The sequence below is a fragment of the Penicillium subrubescens genome, assembly GCF_028828155.1.
Source record: "Penicillium subrubescens strain IBT 31985 chromosome Unknown utg000005l_segment0_segment0, whole genome shotgun sequence".
Taxonomy (NCBI): domain Eukaryota; kingdom Fungi; phylum Ascomycota; class Eurotiomycetes; order Eurotiales; family Aspergillaceae; genus Penicillium; species Penicillium subrubescens.
In genome coordinates, this window is record NW_026643155.1 from 639,786 (window position 1) to 655,474 (window position 15,689).

The 15,689-nt window shown below is 48.6% G+C and overlaps 4 protein-coding genes across 4 annotated transcripts; 3 read left to right on the top strand and 1 right to left on the bottom strand.

Moving 5' to 3' along the window:
- Nucleotides 1-478: 478 nt before the first annotated feature.
- N7473_006770 (putative nuclear pore complex subunit Nup85) lies at nt 479-4,354 on the top strand (the record flags this gene model as incomplete). Its single annotated transcript, XM_057152710.1, has 3 exons — nt 479-3,001; nt 3,064-3,565; nt 3,635-4,354. 3 exons carry the CDS (start codon nt 479-481, stop codon nt 3,922-3,924), a joined length of 3,315 nt encoding a protein of 1,104 aa, XP_057007048.1. The 3' UTR covers nt 3,925-4,354.
- Nucleotides 4,355-7,097: 2,743 nt separating this feature from the next.
- Nucleotides 7,098-7,304, top strand: N7473_006771 (uncharacterized protein; the record flags this gene model as incomplete). Its single annotated transcript, XM_057152711.1, has 1 exon — nt 7,098-7,304. One exon carries the CDS (start codon nt 7,098-7,100, stop codon nt 7,302-7,304), a length of 207 nt encoding a protein of 68 aa, XP_057007049.1.
- Nucleotides 7,305-8,349: 1,045 nt separating this feature from the next.
- N7473_006772 (uncharacterized protein) lies at nt 8,350-8,813 on the bottom strand (the record flags this gene model as incomplete). The annotated part of the gene is made up of 2 exons (XM_057152712.1): nt 8,350-8,621; nt 8,672-8,813. 2 exons carry the CDS (start codon nt 8,811-8,813, stop codon nt 8,350-8,352), a joined length of 414 nt encoding a protein of 137 aa, XP_057007050.1.
- Nucleotides 8,814-9,753: 940 nt separating this feature from the next.
- N7473_006773 (uncharacterized protein) lies at nt 9,754-10,451 on the top strand (the record flags this gene model as incomplete). The annotated part of the gene is made up of 2 exons (XM_057152713.1): nt 9,754-10,162; nt 10,279-10,451. 2 exons carry the CDS (start codon nt 9,754-9,756, stop codon nt 10,449-10,451), a joined length of 582 nt encoding a protein of 193 aa, XP_057007051.1.
- Nucleotides 10,452-15,689: the final 5,238 nt, after the last annotated feature.

Consider the following 15,689-nt stretch of genomic DNA (forward strand, 5'->3'; position numbering starts at 1 on the left):
CCCAAGAACACTTTGGCAGGGCTACAGGGGCAGTGCTCGAACGACCATGCGCCAATCAGCTCGGTGGCCCCCAAAGAGAGGCAACTGGGGAATAAAACGATCACGTGATAACAAACACGATTTTGGTCACATGACTTATATGTCTTTGTGTTTGATCACATGACCTGGAGAGCTTGTCAGTTCACGTGATATGAGATCTCTCGGGCGCTTCTCAGGCGCGTCTGAAGAAGACGAAACGAAGCAGAAAAAAAAAACATTCCGGCATATCGCCAGATGATGGACCGCGTCTAACTCACCGATCCATCCCTCCCTCTTCCCCATCATCTGGCGCCACCCACCTTTCACTCATTGCGCCATTCCCCCTGCCATCCCTCCCTGCTGCAGCTGTTGCGGCCCAAAAAGTGGTCTTCCTCTCTCGCCGAGAGCAAGCTGTTGATCCATCTTTCGCCTCCGTGATCGACCTCCACAACCACCCATCATGTCGTTCAAAGTCCCCTACGAATCCAGCCCGCCACCCTCTACACCGGACAAGTCCAAAGGTCAGAGCTTCTGGAGCAATGTCTCCACGACACCCGCCGGTCCACCGCCATCGACGGCAAACTCATTCACGCCGCAAGGACATCCGCCATCCACCGCGTTTGGAACATCGCAACTAGATTCGCATTCCAAGCTCAATTTCGGACAATCCTCCAACTCGCTATTCACCAAGTCGGGAGGTTTCAAGACGGGCGACAGTATCTTTGGATCATCATTCGGATCGGACTTTGGTCTGCCTAAAACAACACAGGCACCTCCCGCGAGACCGCTCGCACCGACACCGTCGCAGGGCCGATTCGGTGGCGCCACGAATGGCGGCTCGATTGGGCGTTCCGTGACCTTTGACCAGTCTAATGGCTTCGGTTTGTCTCAGATGGAGGAGGAGTATGAAGAATACGAGGACGACGGTGAAGGGGAGATGGAGCAGGAGGAGGAGGAAATGGACGAAGAAGGAGAATATGAGGAAGAGCTAGAGGAGGAAGATGCGGAAGGCGATCTGGATCTTAGCACTCGGGAACCTTCGAACCGACTCAGTTTCCTGGATTCCACCTACGGCAACCCATTGCCGGCACAGTCCTCCGGGTTTGGCCAAGCGCGCAAACCGATCTACTCGAATCCTACCGATGCGAAGCGCCCGAAGCTTGACGAACGATGGGCGACTCAGTCACCACTCCGCAAGACGAAACTGTCTCCCAAGAAAGCCTCCGCGATGCCCTCGATTTTGCACAACCTGGCTTCCAGAGGCCGCCTGGCGCCAGTCGACGAGCCAGCTGATATGATTCTCAACACGGAGGATACAATCGACCGACTGTATATCGAGCTGCACGGTACAGATTACCGACACATTGACCTCGATGCCGTCCTTGCCCACTTTGCCAATAAGCTTGTCAACACGTGGGATATCTGCGCAGACCGCAGCGGGATTGCTCGACCTTATGGTGTTGGACCGAGCATTGGTCCTGGTGAACAGGCTCCATCGCTAGTCAAGGCAAGCTTTTTGGCCTCTCTTTTGCTTCAAATCCACCATCCTTCTCGAGCCTCTGCTCCGATCGCCAGCGCTTCGAACCCGGCTGCACGCATGGCACCTAACAGCATGGTCAAGGCTATGCAGCGTGCCAGTGTGGCTACCCCAATTCCACAGATTCTGCTCGACTGGCTGAACGGGTACCACGCATCTCGGACCAACGATCTACAGGCGCTGCGATACGTGGAGCCTAACCCTACTGCTTCATCAAACTTCTGGGATATCATCAACGCGGCTGTTCTTCGCGGCCGCTTCGCCGAGGCGGCGGAGATTCTTCGTTCTGCAGATTTCAACTATGCCCGATCCGCTTTGGAAGATGGCCTGGTCCAGCCCGGCTACCGTGGAATGCAGCTGCAGAATATTCAGCGCTGCGTCAACAAGGCCCTTCAGATTCTCGACTCTTGCCCCGGCTTCCAAGACGATGACTGGGCGATCACCGGACCTGATTGGACCGACTACCGCAAGAGTGTTCTTTCAGCCGTCAACGACCTCGAAGAGTTTGCCGAGGGTGAGGAGCGAGACCAGGCCGAACTGCCCTCGCAAGACCACCGGTTCCAGGCTGTCAACTTTGGGTTGTCGAATTTCGGCAAGGGCCAGAACCAGGTCAGCTTCACGCAGTCTGCGCGCATGGCTGAGAGCCGCGTGCCGTGGACGATCTATCAGAGCCTTCGATCACTGTACCGGATTATACTTGGTGACACCGCCACTATCAAGGCCTACTCGCAAGATTGGGTCGAGGCCACTATTGGTTTGACAGCGTGGTGGGATGGGGAAGATGATGACGGTGCTTTCCGTACTAGCACATCGAGTGTTGATTACCAGCGCTCCCGTGGATCTCGCCAGCAGCTGCGCGCGGTGGATCGCAACATGCGGAATGCGTATTTGCGTCGCTTGGATCTGGCGTTTAGCAGCGCGACTAATGAGCCGTCCGACGATACTGGTTTCCGCGTGAACACTATGAATAGCTTGGAAGTTGGTCTGGCCTCTGTATTCGAGGGAAATGTTCAAGGTGTGCTGGAGCTGCTACAGACCTGGTCTCTCTGCATCACGGCAGCAATTACGGAAGTGGCCGATATTGGCGGCTGGTTAATGGATGGAAGCCCACAGAAGATGCCCGGTCTCAGCGAGAATGACTTGATGGTTCTTTCATATGGACAAGGAAACGTGTCTGAACCGAAGGGGATTACTCGGGATTTGGCTTTGCGAAACTACGCTCTCGGTTTACATGAGCGCCGTTCTATTGAGAATGAGACTGGTTCTCGTGAGGGTTGGGAGATGGCTCTCGCAGTACTTGCCCGTTTGCACGATCGAGATATGACGAGGAAGGCTGTTACGGAGATCGTGGAGAAGCTACCATTGGATACTATTGACCAACTCGATAAGCTGGTTGTGCTGTGCTCGGATCTGGGACTGGAGGAGCAGGGTCGTAAGGTTGCCGAGGTATGTGTCTATCTCATCTGTTCACGATAACCAACGTGGCTAGTTACTGATCACTTTTATAGCGCTTCGGTGATATGACCACTGATACTTCCGAAGACTACGGTCTAGCTCTTGTCAGCTATGCCCGCGCCCATAACCGCCGCAAGGTTCGCGCCGTTGTGGAACTCCTCATCTCCTTCAGTCTGGTGCAATCGCGTGCCTACCCTGCCGCCGCCGATCTGGATGAGATGCTCGCGTCTTTGCTGCAGCAACCAAAGACGTGCCTTTCATCTATCGCATCGATCAACGAGGAAGCCGCCAGCATTCTCCAGTTCTATCTCAGTGGATACGCCACACTTCGCCGGTTTTACGAGATTCGTGATGAGGCTTTGGGCTTGAAGGAAGGCCAGTCCCCACGATTCAAGCCACTTGCCCGTCGGCGCGCAGCAGCCAAGGCTCTTGCAGCGGTTATCAGTAGTGCCGCAGATAATATCTACGGAGGTCTATTCGATCCGGATCGTGATTCGGCCGTTCAAGTGGATGGATTGATGGCGTTGTTGGGCGAGGCATTGGTATTCGTCAACCGTGAGTTTAATCATCACGCCCGTGAATCTCTTCAATTCGTTCAAATTACTAACATCACCATCCTTACAGAACCATCCCCCATCCTCACCGTCTCCCAACAATTCACCATTCTCTCCGCAATCGAAGATCTCGAAACCGTCACCCCCCGCGTCTACGCCCAATGCGAAGAATGCTTCCGCTCCACCCTCCTCTCCGCAAGCGCAACTGGCCCCATCGCCTCCCCCCCCTTCTCCGCGGGCTCTCCTCAAAAAATCCGTCTCCGCCCTTTCCGCATCTACGTTCTCCATCATCGGTTCGGACATGCTCGAGTCTGCCCGCACACGCTCTGCATCAGGTTCTGGGCCTACGTCCGCCGGTAGTTCGGGCGTGCTTGTCCCAAGACCCAATGTCAAGCATGCGGGTTCGGCCCGTGGGTGGGATTGGAGGGTGGGTCTGCCGGAGGGGACGAGGGGGGAGGATGTGTTGCGGATGTTGAGATTGGGGCTCGCGCGTGGGTTGAGTGTTGGTGCTTTGGGGTGTGTTTAGATGAGGTGATTACCTCTGAGTGTTTACCTGGGTGTAGGTAGAGCCTGAAGTGAACACCTGAGGGGGTGGGGAAAGTGTCATGGCCAGCTGAAAGATCTGGGCGATTTGGGGTCTGGAGCATGTATGATTACTTGCGGCGTTATGATAGCTAGGCCCTCATCTTCTTTTCGTTTTTCTTCTTTTTTGATTCAAAGGTGGCCCTGGCTTTGGCCTTGGGCTATGGATGCATTGATGCATGGATAATAGCATTTTTTATCAATCCCACTTGGGATTCTTTCTTTGTTTTTTTCAGTCTGTTCGGGTATGTTTACTATGTTGTACGCAGTAGTGTTTTTTGCCGAGTGTGGCTGGTGAAGTGAGCTTGGGCCTGGAGTATACCGTGTGGCTTGTACGAATTGTAGTTATGTCTGGTTGAGTAGTCTTATGTCCTTATCATACCTGTTAAGATAGATTGGTGAATGGGTTCGTAGAAGATACTGAATCTCATTTACTTGCAGGCCGTGTCTATAATGGAGCATTTGAGATAGTATGAAATACAATCAATCTACATCTACATACCATGAATATTGTATCGAAAGCTGACAGACAATGACTCAAACTTGACATTCCTTTGCATAATGTTTCCAACACCAACCTAACCTCCCTGCAGTAGTCTCTACCATCACCAGCTGATACACGTTTCATCTTAGAACTAGTCACTCCTTCTCTGCATTTCCTTTTCAACAACCAATCACATCCTCCCACCACCCCTCAGCCCTATACATTAATACATATTTCTAATTCCAATACCCAAAATTCCCTGACGCAAAGGATAACCAGGCAAAACTCAGGCCAAACAAATCGGAATATAGAATATACCGTTGAAACTTGGAATTTGGAACTTGGTCTGTCCGTCAGCAGCTGAATGGCGGGAGCGTCGCTGCCTAGCGCACTCCACTAGGGGAGACGGCCCCGCCGAGACAGAAATGGTGATGGTGATGGAGGAAGTCAAAGTCGAGTCAGAGATGAATGGATTCACGAACAGAAGACACCGCTGTCTGGTGATGGGTTTCTAGTATACTTGATGCCTTGAGTATGGGGGTTTCGGGATTGTGAGACGGTGTACAATGTCCAGTGCAGTATGTACAGTCCGTAAAATGCCCGGGAGGATCCACAGTGATGCACAGCCAGCGCCCGATGAATCATGAAATCATCGGATCGACTGCACATACAATGACTCGAAAGCAAACTAACTCCAATCTCGATCTAGTCAAGTCCCAGTCCCAGTAAATGCCCCTCGCCAAGCCTCATCCCTCTTCTCCGGGACTCAGTCTGCCTCCCTCTCAGCCTCGCGCCATGTGGTCTGGCGCATTTAGTTCAGTCCCAACTGCGGAGTACCAAGTACTGTACTAGTGACTAAGTCCACACTACTGCAGTCTAACCAGCTGCACACCGACTCCCTCTGCCAAAACCTGGTCTCCTGCACCCCGGCTTAACGGTGTCTTCACCGTCTTTGCGGCTTAGCCGTGTAGCAGTACCCCTACTCACTCTCTACTATGTACACGATTACCGAGGAAGTGCTTCTTACCCCTCCAGCCACAGGGAGGCTCCGCTTTACTCGGCTGGTGAACCACTAACCAAATCCAAATACTCTTTGGAGTCTTTGCTCTTCTGACGTGAACTACTACTAGTTCCACTGTGGCTGCATCCTGCATCCTGCAACGCTGTTATCGGGACTAAGGCTGAGAGCCGCAGTACTGTACTATAGTGTGGCTCCTCCCTGCTCCTCCTTCTTCCCCCCGTGGGGCTGACGGGTTGTGGATTCCCTGTTTTTGGATTTGCGACTCTTTTTTGCTTTTTGGTGAGGGTTTCTAAAGGGGTGATTGTGTAGTGAGGTGCTGAAGGGTTGTACAGAGTGGCCTGATTTGAATTGAGGGTCTATTATTATGATTATTTTGTCGCATATTGCTTTTGCAATAGATACAGTATACTATGTACCGTCCAGGTAGTTTTTCTATCTTTTTACTATTCCACTGCCAAGATCGAGTGCCGATGACAAAGTACTGAATACTAAATCTTGAATATTAAAGATGTCATCGCTAGGTCCCATACTAACTCCTGTAGTCAACTAAATACATACTATCCCCACTTACTAAATACAGCAACATCCATACTCTCCTCAGAGGCTCAGTCCTCAATCCTCACTTAAAAGTGGAGACCAAAACCACCCAAATCCAGTCCCCAATGCATGATGCACCAGTCACGAGCACAGAATGTACCCGTAAACCACGCCGACTAAATCCAAGTTAGGACTCCGACTCATAATCCCATTAAAATGATTACAATTACACTTCCTCCATCAGTCACCCTTCAGCTGTCGTTCGTATTTCCCGATTGGCGTTTCGATCATCATTCCATCTCGTCGGTGTTTTCCGAGTGTGGATCCCCCGCTTGGACGTTTTTAGTTTTTAGTTTGGCTTTTTGGTTGCCTGGGGTGTCCACCATAGGGCTGGCCGTTCCGCCGTTGTGGGATGCCTTGCAGTCTAGTCATTGCACCAGCTGGTGGAGTTAGATGTGGAATACTGACTCGACTCGATTTGATTCTATGGAAATGGATCCACTACTAGCTGGTCTAGTAGAGTTTGGGAAATGTGCTTTTTTGAGAATGGGTGTTGTATATAACGTTCCGGCTGGACCGGTAGTTCATCTGTTATTATTCATTCTCAGTCTCATTCTCATTCTTCTTGATTTCATATTCATTAGACCAGACCATCCTTTCGTTATCACGGTCCTTTTCTTTGATTGCATTCGCTATCTAATTACCAGGACTGGTTCCGACGCTCTCTCGATATTCTTCGACTATATTTTTCGTGATCTTTATCTGCCGACCACGGTCTATCGTTGCATTGCATCAGCATCAGCATCTATCTTCATACCAATTTACATCCAACACACTCACCACAATACATCACCTCACAAACAACACCACACAACCTGTACTACAACTCCTACCTACACATTCGACAAAATGTGCTACAAAGTCGTCGAACGCTACTCCGTCTGCAAATGCGTCTACTTCCAACACTCCATCGACCCCTGTTCCGCCTACGGCCAACGCGGCCACTCCGTCCAAGAAAAGACCGTTCTAGTCGGTTATGCCTGCTCTCGACATTCTGCGCGCGGCGCTTCCTCGCCTGATTCTGGTTATTCTAGTTCCAAGGGCTCGTATCGGTAGATGATGTTCGTCGAGGCGTGATCTCGTGGTCTGCTGGATGGACTGCGGGATTCACATGCTCTAAGGCTGCGACTGTTACTGTACTATGCCTATCATGATCATGACTATGAGCTGAGGACGAGGACGAGGACATGGATGTGGATGTTATCAAGCCGAGCCGAACCGAACCGAGATAAGCCGAGCGAGTTATCGTGGCTTGGGCATCAGGATGAATCAGAACGAGAAAAAGAACAAGGATGAAGAGGAGGACGACACCGATAATGCCCTTTCCGGTAGTTTGGAAGACGAGGATATGTGAGAACGAGGCATACACGACCGGAACGACATACTACAACTCAACTCTACTCAACCACCCCCAACGAACGAGACGAACAAACACAGCCTTTCTCTGCGAGAATAGGCCATGTTCAATTCCACCTATGCTCAAATCCACTCACCCACACTTCGCTTCGCTTGCGTTCTTCGCCAATTCCCACGCCACGTCTGTCGGTACCGGCTATTGACGGACGGACCCGATTCCCGGTGAATCGACACCAACCGCTATTGAGGTCGTTGACCGATCATACACAGCAATTCATCACGATACCTCGCCAGGTGCACTATCGTGAGGAATGAATGGTACAGCAGGGGAGAGGCGGGATAAAGCTTCAGCTTAGTTGGTAGGGGATGTTTGAGGGAGGCGAAAACAGACGACAGGACACGATACGACGACGCGAAGACGGACGGACTTGTATAGTAATCGGTATATTACATCACATCACATCAACCCTCCTTTCTGACTTGACTGGATTGAGTGAGAAGGGGGCATGTCGATATTGACGTTGATGTTGCTAGTTGGATTTTGTTGCGGCTCTGGCTTTGGCTCTGCGAGCTGGCGCTGGGGCTGGCTGGACTTGATTGTTTCTTATGGTTGCTGTCGACGGGTTTCGGCGGTGACACGATTTGTATGTGTAGGGTGTTGGATTGGTGTTATTGTTAGAGTGTTCGGGTTACTGTCTTTTACTTGGGTGTTTTTAATATTACTATTCTTTTCGGATTGGAATTTTTACTGGTTTACTGTAGGTGGTAAAGTAGGAGCTAGAATGAGGCTTATCCACCGGATGCCGTATGCTTCCACGGCGACTGCGAGGCCGCTTGGCTTTCGCACTTTGCGAACCATCCCATTTGTTTCGAAATCCCATTTGTAGACATTATTCGCGACGCGCGGCTGTATGACGCTGAGGGCGTCGACGGCGGTATCATCGAGCGCGTTCTCTGTCGGGGGTCTGGTAGTCATGATTGTCGCAGGGCTTGCGCCAACAGTACTGGTCGAGCAGGCTGACTTCCGCAAGTATCGTCATCTCGTTGACCACTCTTCAGGAGCATACCAAGAGTGGCGCGAATTTCGTCATCTTCCTGCGTCAAATCCAGCCAGGTACCTGGCGACCTCTGGCGCTTTTTCGCAGTTTCACCGTCGTTTGACATGTGAAGCGTATTGTCAGACAACGCGAATGGTTTGTCGTCAGACATGACGTGCGCAAATGAGGGCGTCGTATGAAGTTTAACGTAGGTTGTGAAATTTGGGTGTAAGGTGAGAGATTTTCGGATGAGAAAGGATGTTGAAGAAGTCAAGTTTCGTGGGGTGAGAAAAGACGAAAAAGTCCGAGTGGGAGGATGGGATGAGAGAAGGCGCAAACATGTGATGACGAGTCTCAATAAGGATGTGATTTTTCGTGTGGTGTGATCTTCGCTGGCAATGTTTGTTTCGTGATTTGGATTGAAATTATGTCGTCCGCCTTGAGTCGCCGCAGATAACACCATACCACATCATCAGGGAAACGCGCCAATGCATCCAAGAAGCTTGGGCGAGATTGCGGCAACTAGCCGGCCCAATTCGAGATGCGATACGTACGGACTCCGATGATCTACCAGCTTTGTGTTGGTATACTAGGTTAGAGTACCTAGCACTTATGGCCTGCGTGGACCCTCAACCTCCTTCACGGAGGACCGGGGATATCCGCACAGGCGCACATTACGATTTTTGATACCTTGAGAGCGGATTTAGAATTTGCTCCAGTATTTCGTAGGATGTAGTTGAGGTTTCGTTCTAGTGATAAAGATGATCCGGCTGAGAAATTGACAGTTATAGAACGGTTCAAGATCCCCTACGTCATGGGACGTATATCATCCTAAGAAGTGTGCGACTAGACTTGTTCCGGCGGCGCTTCCATTTCAATGCGCATCATCCTCGCGTATTTCAACTCTGCCGTTTCGCTTGACAGCCTTTTTTTCCCCTCTATTTTTGACCTGAAATCGATGTTCTTTTATTCCGTTTAATTATCGATATTTCGGATTGAAGCTCAAATCAACTTCTTCTGGTGAAGCCCTTCCTTTTCTTTTCATAATTGCTTCTTATTCAAATATAAATATGATGCTGATACGTCTAGATCAAACGCAATCTATCAGAAAGATGTTCGGGAGCGTCAAAGGTTTCGAGCCCGTTGGGAACTACGCCAAAGAAAAGGTGAAGAACCGCAAGTTCCAATACGGCAAAGACGTTCAGTGCAGCTCTGATCTACTTGTCGCTATTATCATCCTTGAGCAAGCGATTCAAGAGCTCGCGCAATTAGAAGATCAGTGGAAAGAAGAACACCAAGCCTCGCTAAAAAGTTTTTCGCAAGGTGAAGATATGGCTTGGATCCAAGAATGTGAAGAAATGATCATGTATCATAGAAACTTGGGCGACTGGGTAGGGCGTATACTTTACCATCTTGAGGTTCGACTCCCTCGAGGAACCCTGAAGAACTCATATGATAAGCTGCGGGAAGACCCTACTTGGTACCTTCGCAAGGAGCTTGTCAAAGACTGCGTGGCGAAGGGTGGATGCTGTGCAAAGCGTCATTTGAACAGTGAAAAGAGAAGAGGAATTGGACATTGCTCTACGCAGTGCGCCTGCTGCGAAAGCCATAGAGCCATAGAGGGTCTGATTTTACAGATGGGCAATTATTTGAGTTACGAGACCTCATGGTAGAAAATCTTAACGACCCGGACCCCACATATCTTCTAGCGATGGCGGATGCTTACTTTTTACCACCAGAGACACCGGGTCTCAAAGGAAATGTTGTTCGGATGTGTAAGCAAATCAAAAAAGCCTTCAAGATCAACTAGGGCTTGAATTATAGCGGTTGAATGCAATATTTGCTGGGGGGTTTCGCTGTTGCTAAGTATCTTCGAATATTTGCACACGCTTGGCTAAGATTTCAATTGCCGAGTTGCTTTCGATATGTCTCTACTACGCCTAATGGGCTATATTTGTTGATTTCGGTTGATTCCGTGCAATTCAAGTGAGCACTTCATGCAGTTGGTGAAAGATTGCCTTCTAGTTGATACGGCCTCGCTTCTTAATACAATGAATTCAACACGCTTCTGTGGGAATCATCAGAGGAGGAAAGGGAGATAGGGGAACAAATCCACGTGTTGCATGCAGCTACCATTCAAATTCCGTCATCTGCAAGACATCCATACAACTCGGCTGAGCGATAAAATGTGTTAGACCGCTCGCCGTTCAAAACCTTATGCAAGAGACCGGGATCTACGGTCCTCCTTTCGGGCGACCTGAGCGTATAATCCATGCAAATCCGTCCGTGGTGGGGCTACCATCACCAACCAGCAGATAGGCAATATTTGAGCATTACGCATGTATTCAAAACTAGGTACTGCAGCAGAGATCGCTGTAGGTATGTAGAATTTTTTCCAATTAAATCAATATGTATCAAAGATGCGTCATGGTTATAACTGGCTAAGAGTTTGAAATGACAGCGTACAGCATACAGCGTATTCGATACAAACAGATCATAGTCTTTGTTGAAACTCGGCCCCCAGTCCCTCAGGCTGACCTTCTGCCGCCCCACTGGGATGAAAGATGCAACATGGGCGTCTGCCTAGAACTCCAACACTCCCAGCCCCCATCCCTGATTTCCAACTGTGTACACCTAATTAGCCGCGCTGATCCCCGACAAGTGGCTCCTACAGTCTCAACGATAAGCTTGCTTGCAAGGTCACGAAACGGCTCCCGACGGGAAGCCTGTAATAAACTCGCTTCCATCCCCGATGCTCTGGATCTGGTTGGTTGTTCTTCCAATTCCAATCAGCATGCACTCAACTACACTCATCACCATATTTGGACTGCTGGCGGTCGTGTACATTATCAAGCGTCGTAAATCAACATCTTCTTTACCACTACCGCCAGGCCCAAAGCCATTACTGGTCATTGGTGATGACTCGATCCCTTTGACCTCGAGGGTTTGCAGGGTTTGTCGTCTTCTTTGGCCCTGCATGAAGCAGGCCGGGGTTTTCCTGTCAGGACCAGGCCTTGTTCCTTTCCTTTGTGCTTCAGGGCCTTATAGACCCTGTTCTGTTCCCTTCTGCTTCTTCTTCTTCTTCCTTTTTCCTAGTCGTCTTCGTCTTCATGCTCTAGATAGACCAATTTGACTCAGTCTCCCTCTCTCTCTCTCTTCGCTTCCTGTGCCAGCAGTGCCGTGGGCGCTGTCAGGTTATGCAGCCCTTTTTGATTCTTCTTCTGATTTAATCAACCTGTTACCATGGCACAACGCCAGGATCCTGTGTTCGCTAAGTCTGTAGCGGCACAAGTCGACTACAGTGACTACGTTTCTACCAATGCAGCTTCGCAAGGTAATCTAAACCAGGCAACTGATGCCCCTGATGAATATCAACTCAATCCTCTTGATGATTTGGAAAATGTCAACGACTTTGACACTTGGCTTGATGATGTCTATCGCGTTCTTCGTCAAAAGGGCCTTTGGCGTTTTATTGACTCTTCAATTCCTCGACCTCCAAGAGACTCCCCACTTGCTGACCGCTGGGTGAAGATCTCACGAGATGTGCAAATTTGGATGTATCAATCCGTTGCAAAGGATATCAACCGAATGGTAACATCTCGCAATTTTCGGATTGAATTCGCTGACGAATACATTGAAAACCTCAAAAATGTGTTGAACGTCACCGGCTACAATGCAATGAACAAGGATTGTGTGACTTGGTGGTCTCTTCGCAGATCCCAGTACACTTCAGCCGTTGACTACGTCAATTCCTTTAGAGATACCGTCACCAAAATCTCAAAGAGAGTTGAAATCAATCCAATTCTCCTGCGTCAAGTTCTGTTACATGAAATTCGTGATGACAATCCAACAATGGTTGCTTCGAAGCACTCTTCTTTCGATGAAAAATATGCGAAAGCGACAGACTTCAACATCAGTGAGTTCTACAAGCTTTGCACAGACCTCACAACCGAATTGGAAACGTTTCAATCTATCCAGTCAGTTGCACTTGCGTCAAGGGCCAATCCAAATTCCAATCCAGGTGGTTCCAATTCAGAATTTTGGCCTTTGAAGAATAAACCTCCTGGTGGTGTTGGAGCTGCCAGCAAATGGGTTAAGGACTGGATTGAAGGCCTAAACCAAGTTACCCCCCAAGGTTGCTGTTCGTTTTGTGGTAAGCATGGCCACCCAGCAAAGGATTGTATGCACTTGGTGTATGAAAAGCGTCCACCTACATGGAAACCTACAAGAGGCCTTTGGATCAATTTCCCATGGAGGAATAGAAACAATTTGGATAGCCAAAAACCCCAAGGTTGGAACTATGATAACCGAATCCGAAAGGATGGCACTACTCCACCAACAGTTCCACCTATCCCAGACCACAATATGCCCAATCCTTCTTCTTCTTTAAAATTGAACCAAGCACCAATTTCTTCTTCAAACAAGATTGATCCTCAGTCGTCAATTGTTGACAGATCCCCTCAACCAGTCATTGGACATGCACCACCAGTTCAACAGGATTCTTCCTCTTCTTCTTTGCAAACAGATTTAACTGCCCAGACAATTTCATATTACTACCCCCATGGCTACTCAAGCTTGACAGTCGAACCATTTGGAAATGGCCCTGAATACCATTTTGCAACAGCAATGGTTGAAACTGACGAATGGTTCAATGAAGCAATCCCTGTGGGGGATGAGAATGATTTTGATGCGGGTAGAATAGACTCCTGTGCACTGAATACCCTTGAAGTTGACCAAAGATTCCCCTTTCCCTCATCCTTGGCCACAATTACTCGTTCTACTGGCGAATGGATAGTTGACTCAGGTGCCTCACGCTCAATTTGTGTTGATGGTGATGCAATCATCCACTTTGAACCTTACAAACCAAATAAGGGTTACACTTGCCAAACCTCAGAAGGCAGAACTTTGGTTGCTAAGGGACAGGCAATTGCAAGAATCAATTTGGTCCTCCCTGATCGAATTGTTGATTTGAACGTACAATGTGAGTATGTGCCAGAAGGACCATTCAACTTGCTTTCGACAACCAGGGCCTACTACGACAACGCATTGGCTTGGAAAGATTGGAAGAATGTGATGGTAGACCCTTGGGATGAATCCATTATCAAGGCATATACATTTCGTCAACGTGGTGTGCCATTTTTACACACAATTTCAATTCGACCATCATTGTCAACTGAATTAATTGCGCCAAAGTGTGTTTCTCAAGCCTTTTCACTTGCGACAATTTCGCCAGAGCTAGCACATTTTCGTTTGGGTCATGTTGGTCAACCCACGGCCAAAATCAATCATCATCGAATTAGTGATGAAGTGCAAGGCGACCATAAATTCAATTGCGAACCCTGCCGATTAGCTAAGTCAAAGAAGATCATTTCACACACACCTCAGAAGCGTGCAACTAAACCATTTGAATTTCTTCATATTGATCTTCAGCCTTGTAAGCCAACGGGGATTGGAGGAATTGATCATGCCCTGATTATTTGCGATGATGCAACTCGACGAAGATGGGCAATACCAATTAAGACGAAGGGCAGTTCCTCCGACGTCTTGATTGATTGGGCAACCCAAATCTTTAACATTGTAGGCTGTTGGCCATTTGAAATACGGACTGATGGCGATCTGAGCTTTTTGAGATTCATTGCATAGATCAAGCAGAAAGGTACTGCGTTTACAATCTCTCCCCCGGCTACTCACGAACAGAATAGTGTTGCCGAATCCTCTGGGCACATTGTGATGCAAGGAGCAAGGACCCTTATGATTTCCGCACCCAATGCGCCCGCCTACCTTTGGCCAGAAGCAGCAATGGCGACAACCTACGTGTTGAATCGAATTCGCCGACCAGGTGAAATTGAATCTCCAATAGAAAAGTGGAACAACGGTTTGCAACTTCGTGAAGCTGGCCCAATTGACTTAGGTTTCCTGCGTGTCTGGTTTTCCAAAGCCTATGTTCATATCCCCAAAGAACAGAGGGTGCAAGGTAAAAAGATGGAACCACGCGCATGGATTGGCTATTTAGTTGGATACGAGGGCAACAATGGCCATATCTACAGAATCTACGATCCTTCGAAAAGACAGGTGGTTCTCCGTCGTGATGTTGCATTTTGGGAAGAACCATTGCCAATTCGCCATTTACCAAGGTTGGAAGATCCAATTCCAATTGACCAGCAAAAACCTCATGAACCTCGCGAACGCCACCCTTTGACAATTTCGAGAAAGAAAGATGAGATTCCAATTGAACATGAACAAAGATCCCCTCAAGCCTCAATTCAACCTTCAACTCAACCTCAATCGCAATTGCAATCGCATCATTCGAGTCCTGTTGCTCATGAATATGTTGAACCAAGTATGACACCAATGCCAATTGAGGTGCTACAACCAAATGCACCAATGCATCAAAGAGCAATTACCCTACCACTTCAGACTACTACGAGACCAATTGCATTGCCAAAGGCAAGGATTCAGCATTTTCAACCATCTCCACCTACTTCAGAAACCCAAATTGCTCCATCTCCACCAATTCAATCATCTTCTCGTGAATCTTCATTTTTAGAAAATCAGAATGTTTCAAATATTTCATTTTTACCAATTCAACAAACTCGTCCAGCTATTCCATTAGCTTCATTACCCCCAATTGAACAACTTCGACCTCACACAGTTCGTGGATTGCCGCCAAATACGCCAGCAAAAAGATTGTTTAGTGAAGTTGTGCGTGAGCAAGATCCCGACTTACCAATTCCAAGCATTGAAAATTTTCAACAACCATCATTACCCACACCAATTGCCCCAGGTGGATTTCCAAGAAGTTCCTCATTACCAATTGAATCCCCAATTCCACACTCTGTTCAATCACCAATTGGTCGTTTAATTCGAGAAACATCTTCTGTTGACCCAATTGCAATTGTTTCAACACAACCAACACAGCCAACACAACAAACTCAACCTAGACGTTCTGCCAGAGAAAGAAAACCAGCCGACCTTGGCCCCGGTATAGTTAAATATCCTGCGAAAGGTCCAATGGCATTGGATCCTTCATCAATTGCAATTGAAGAAG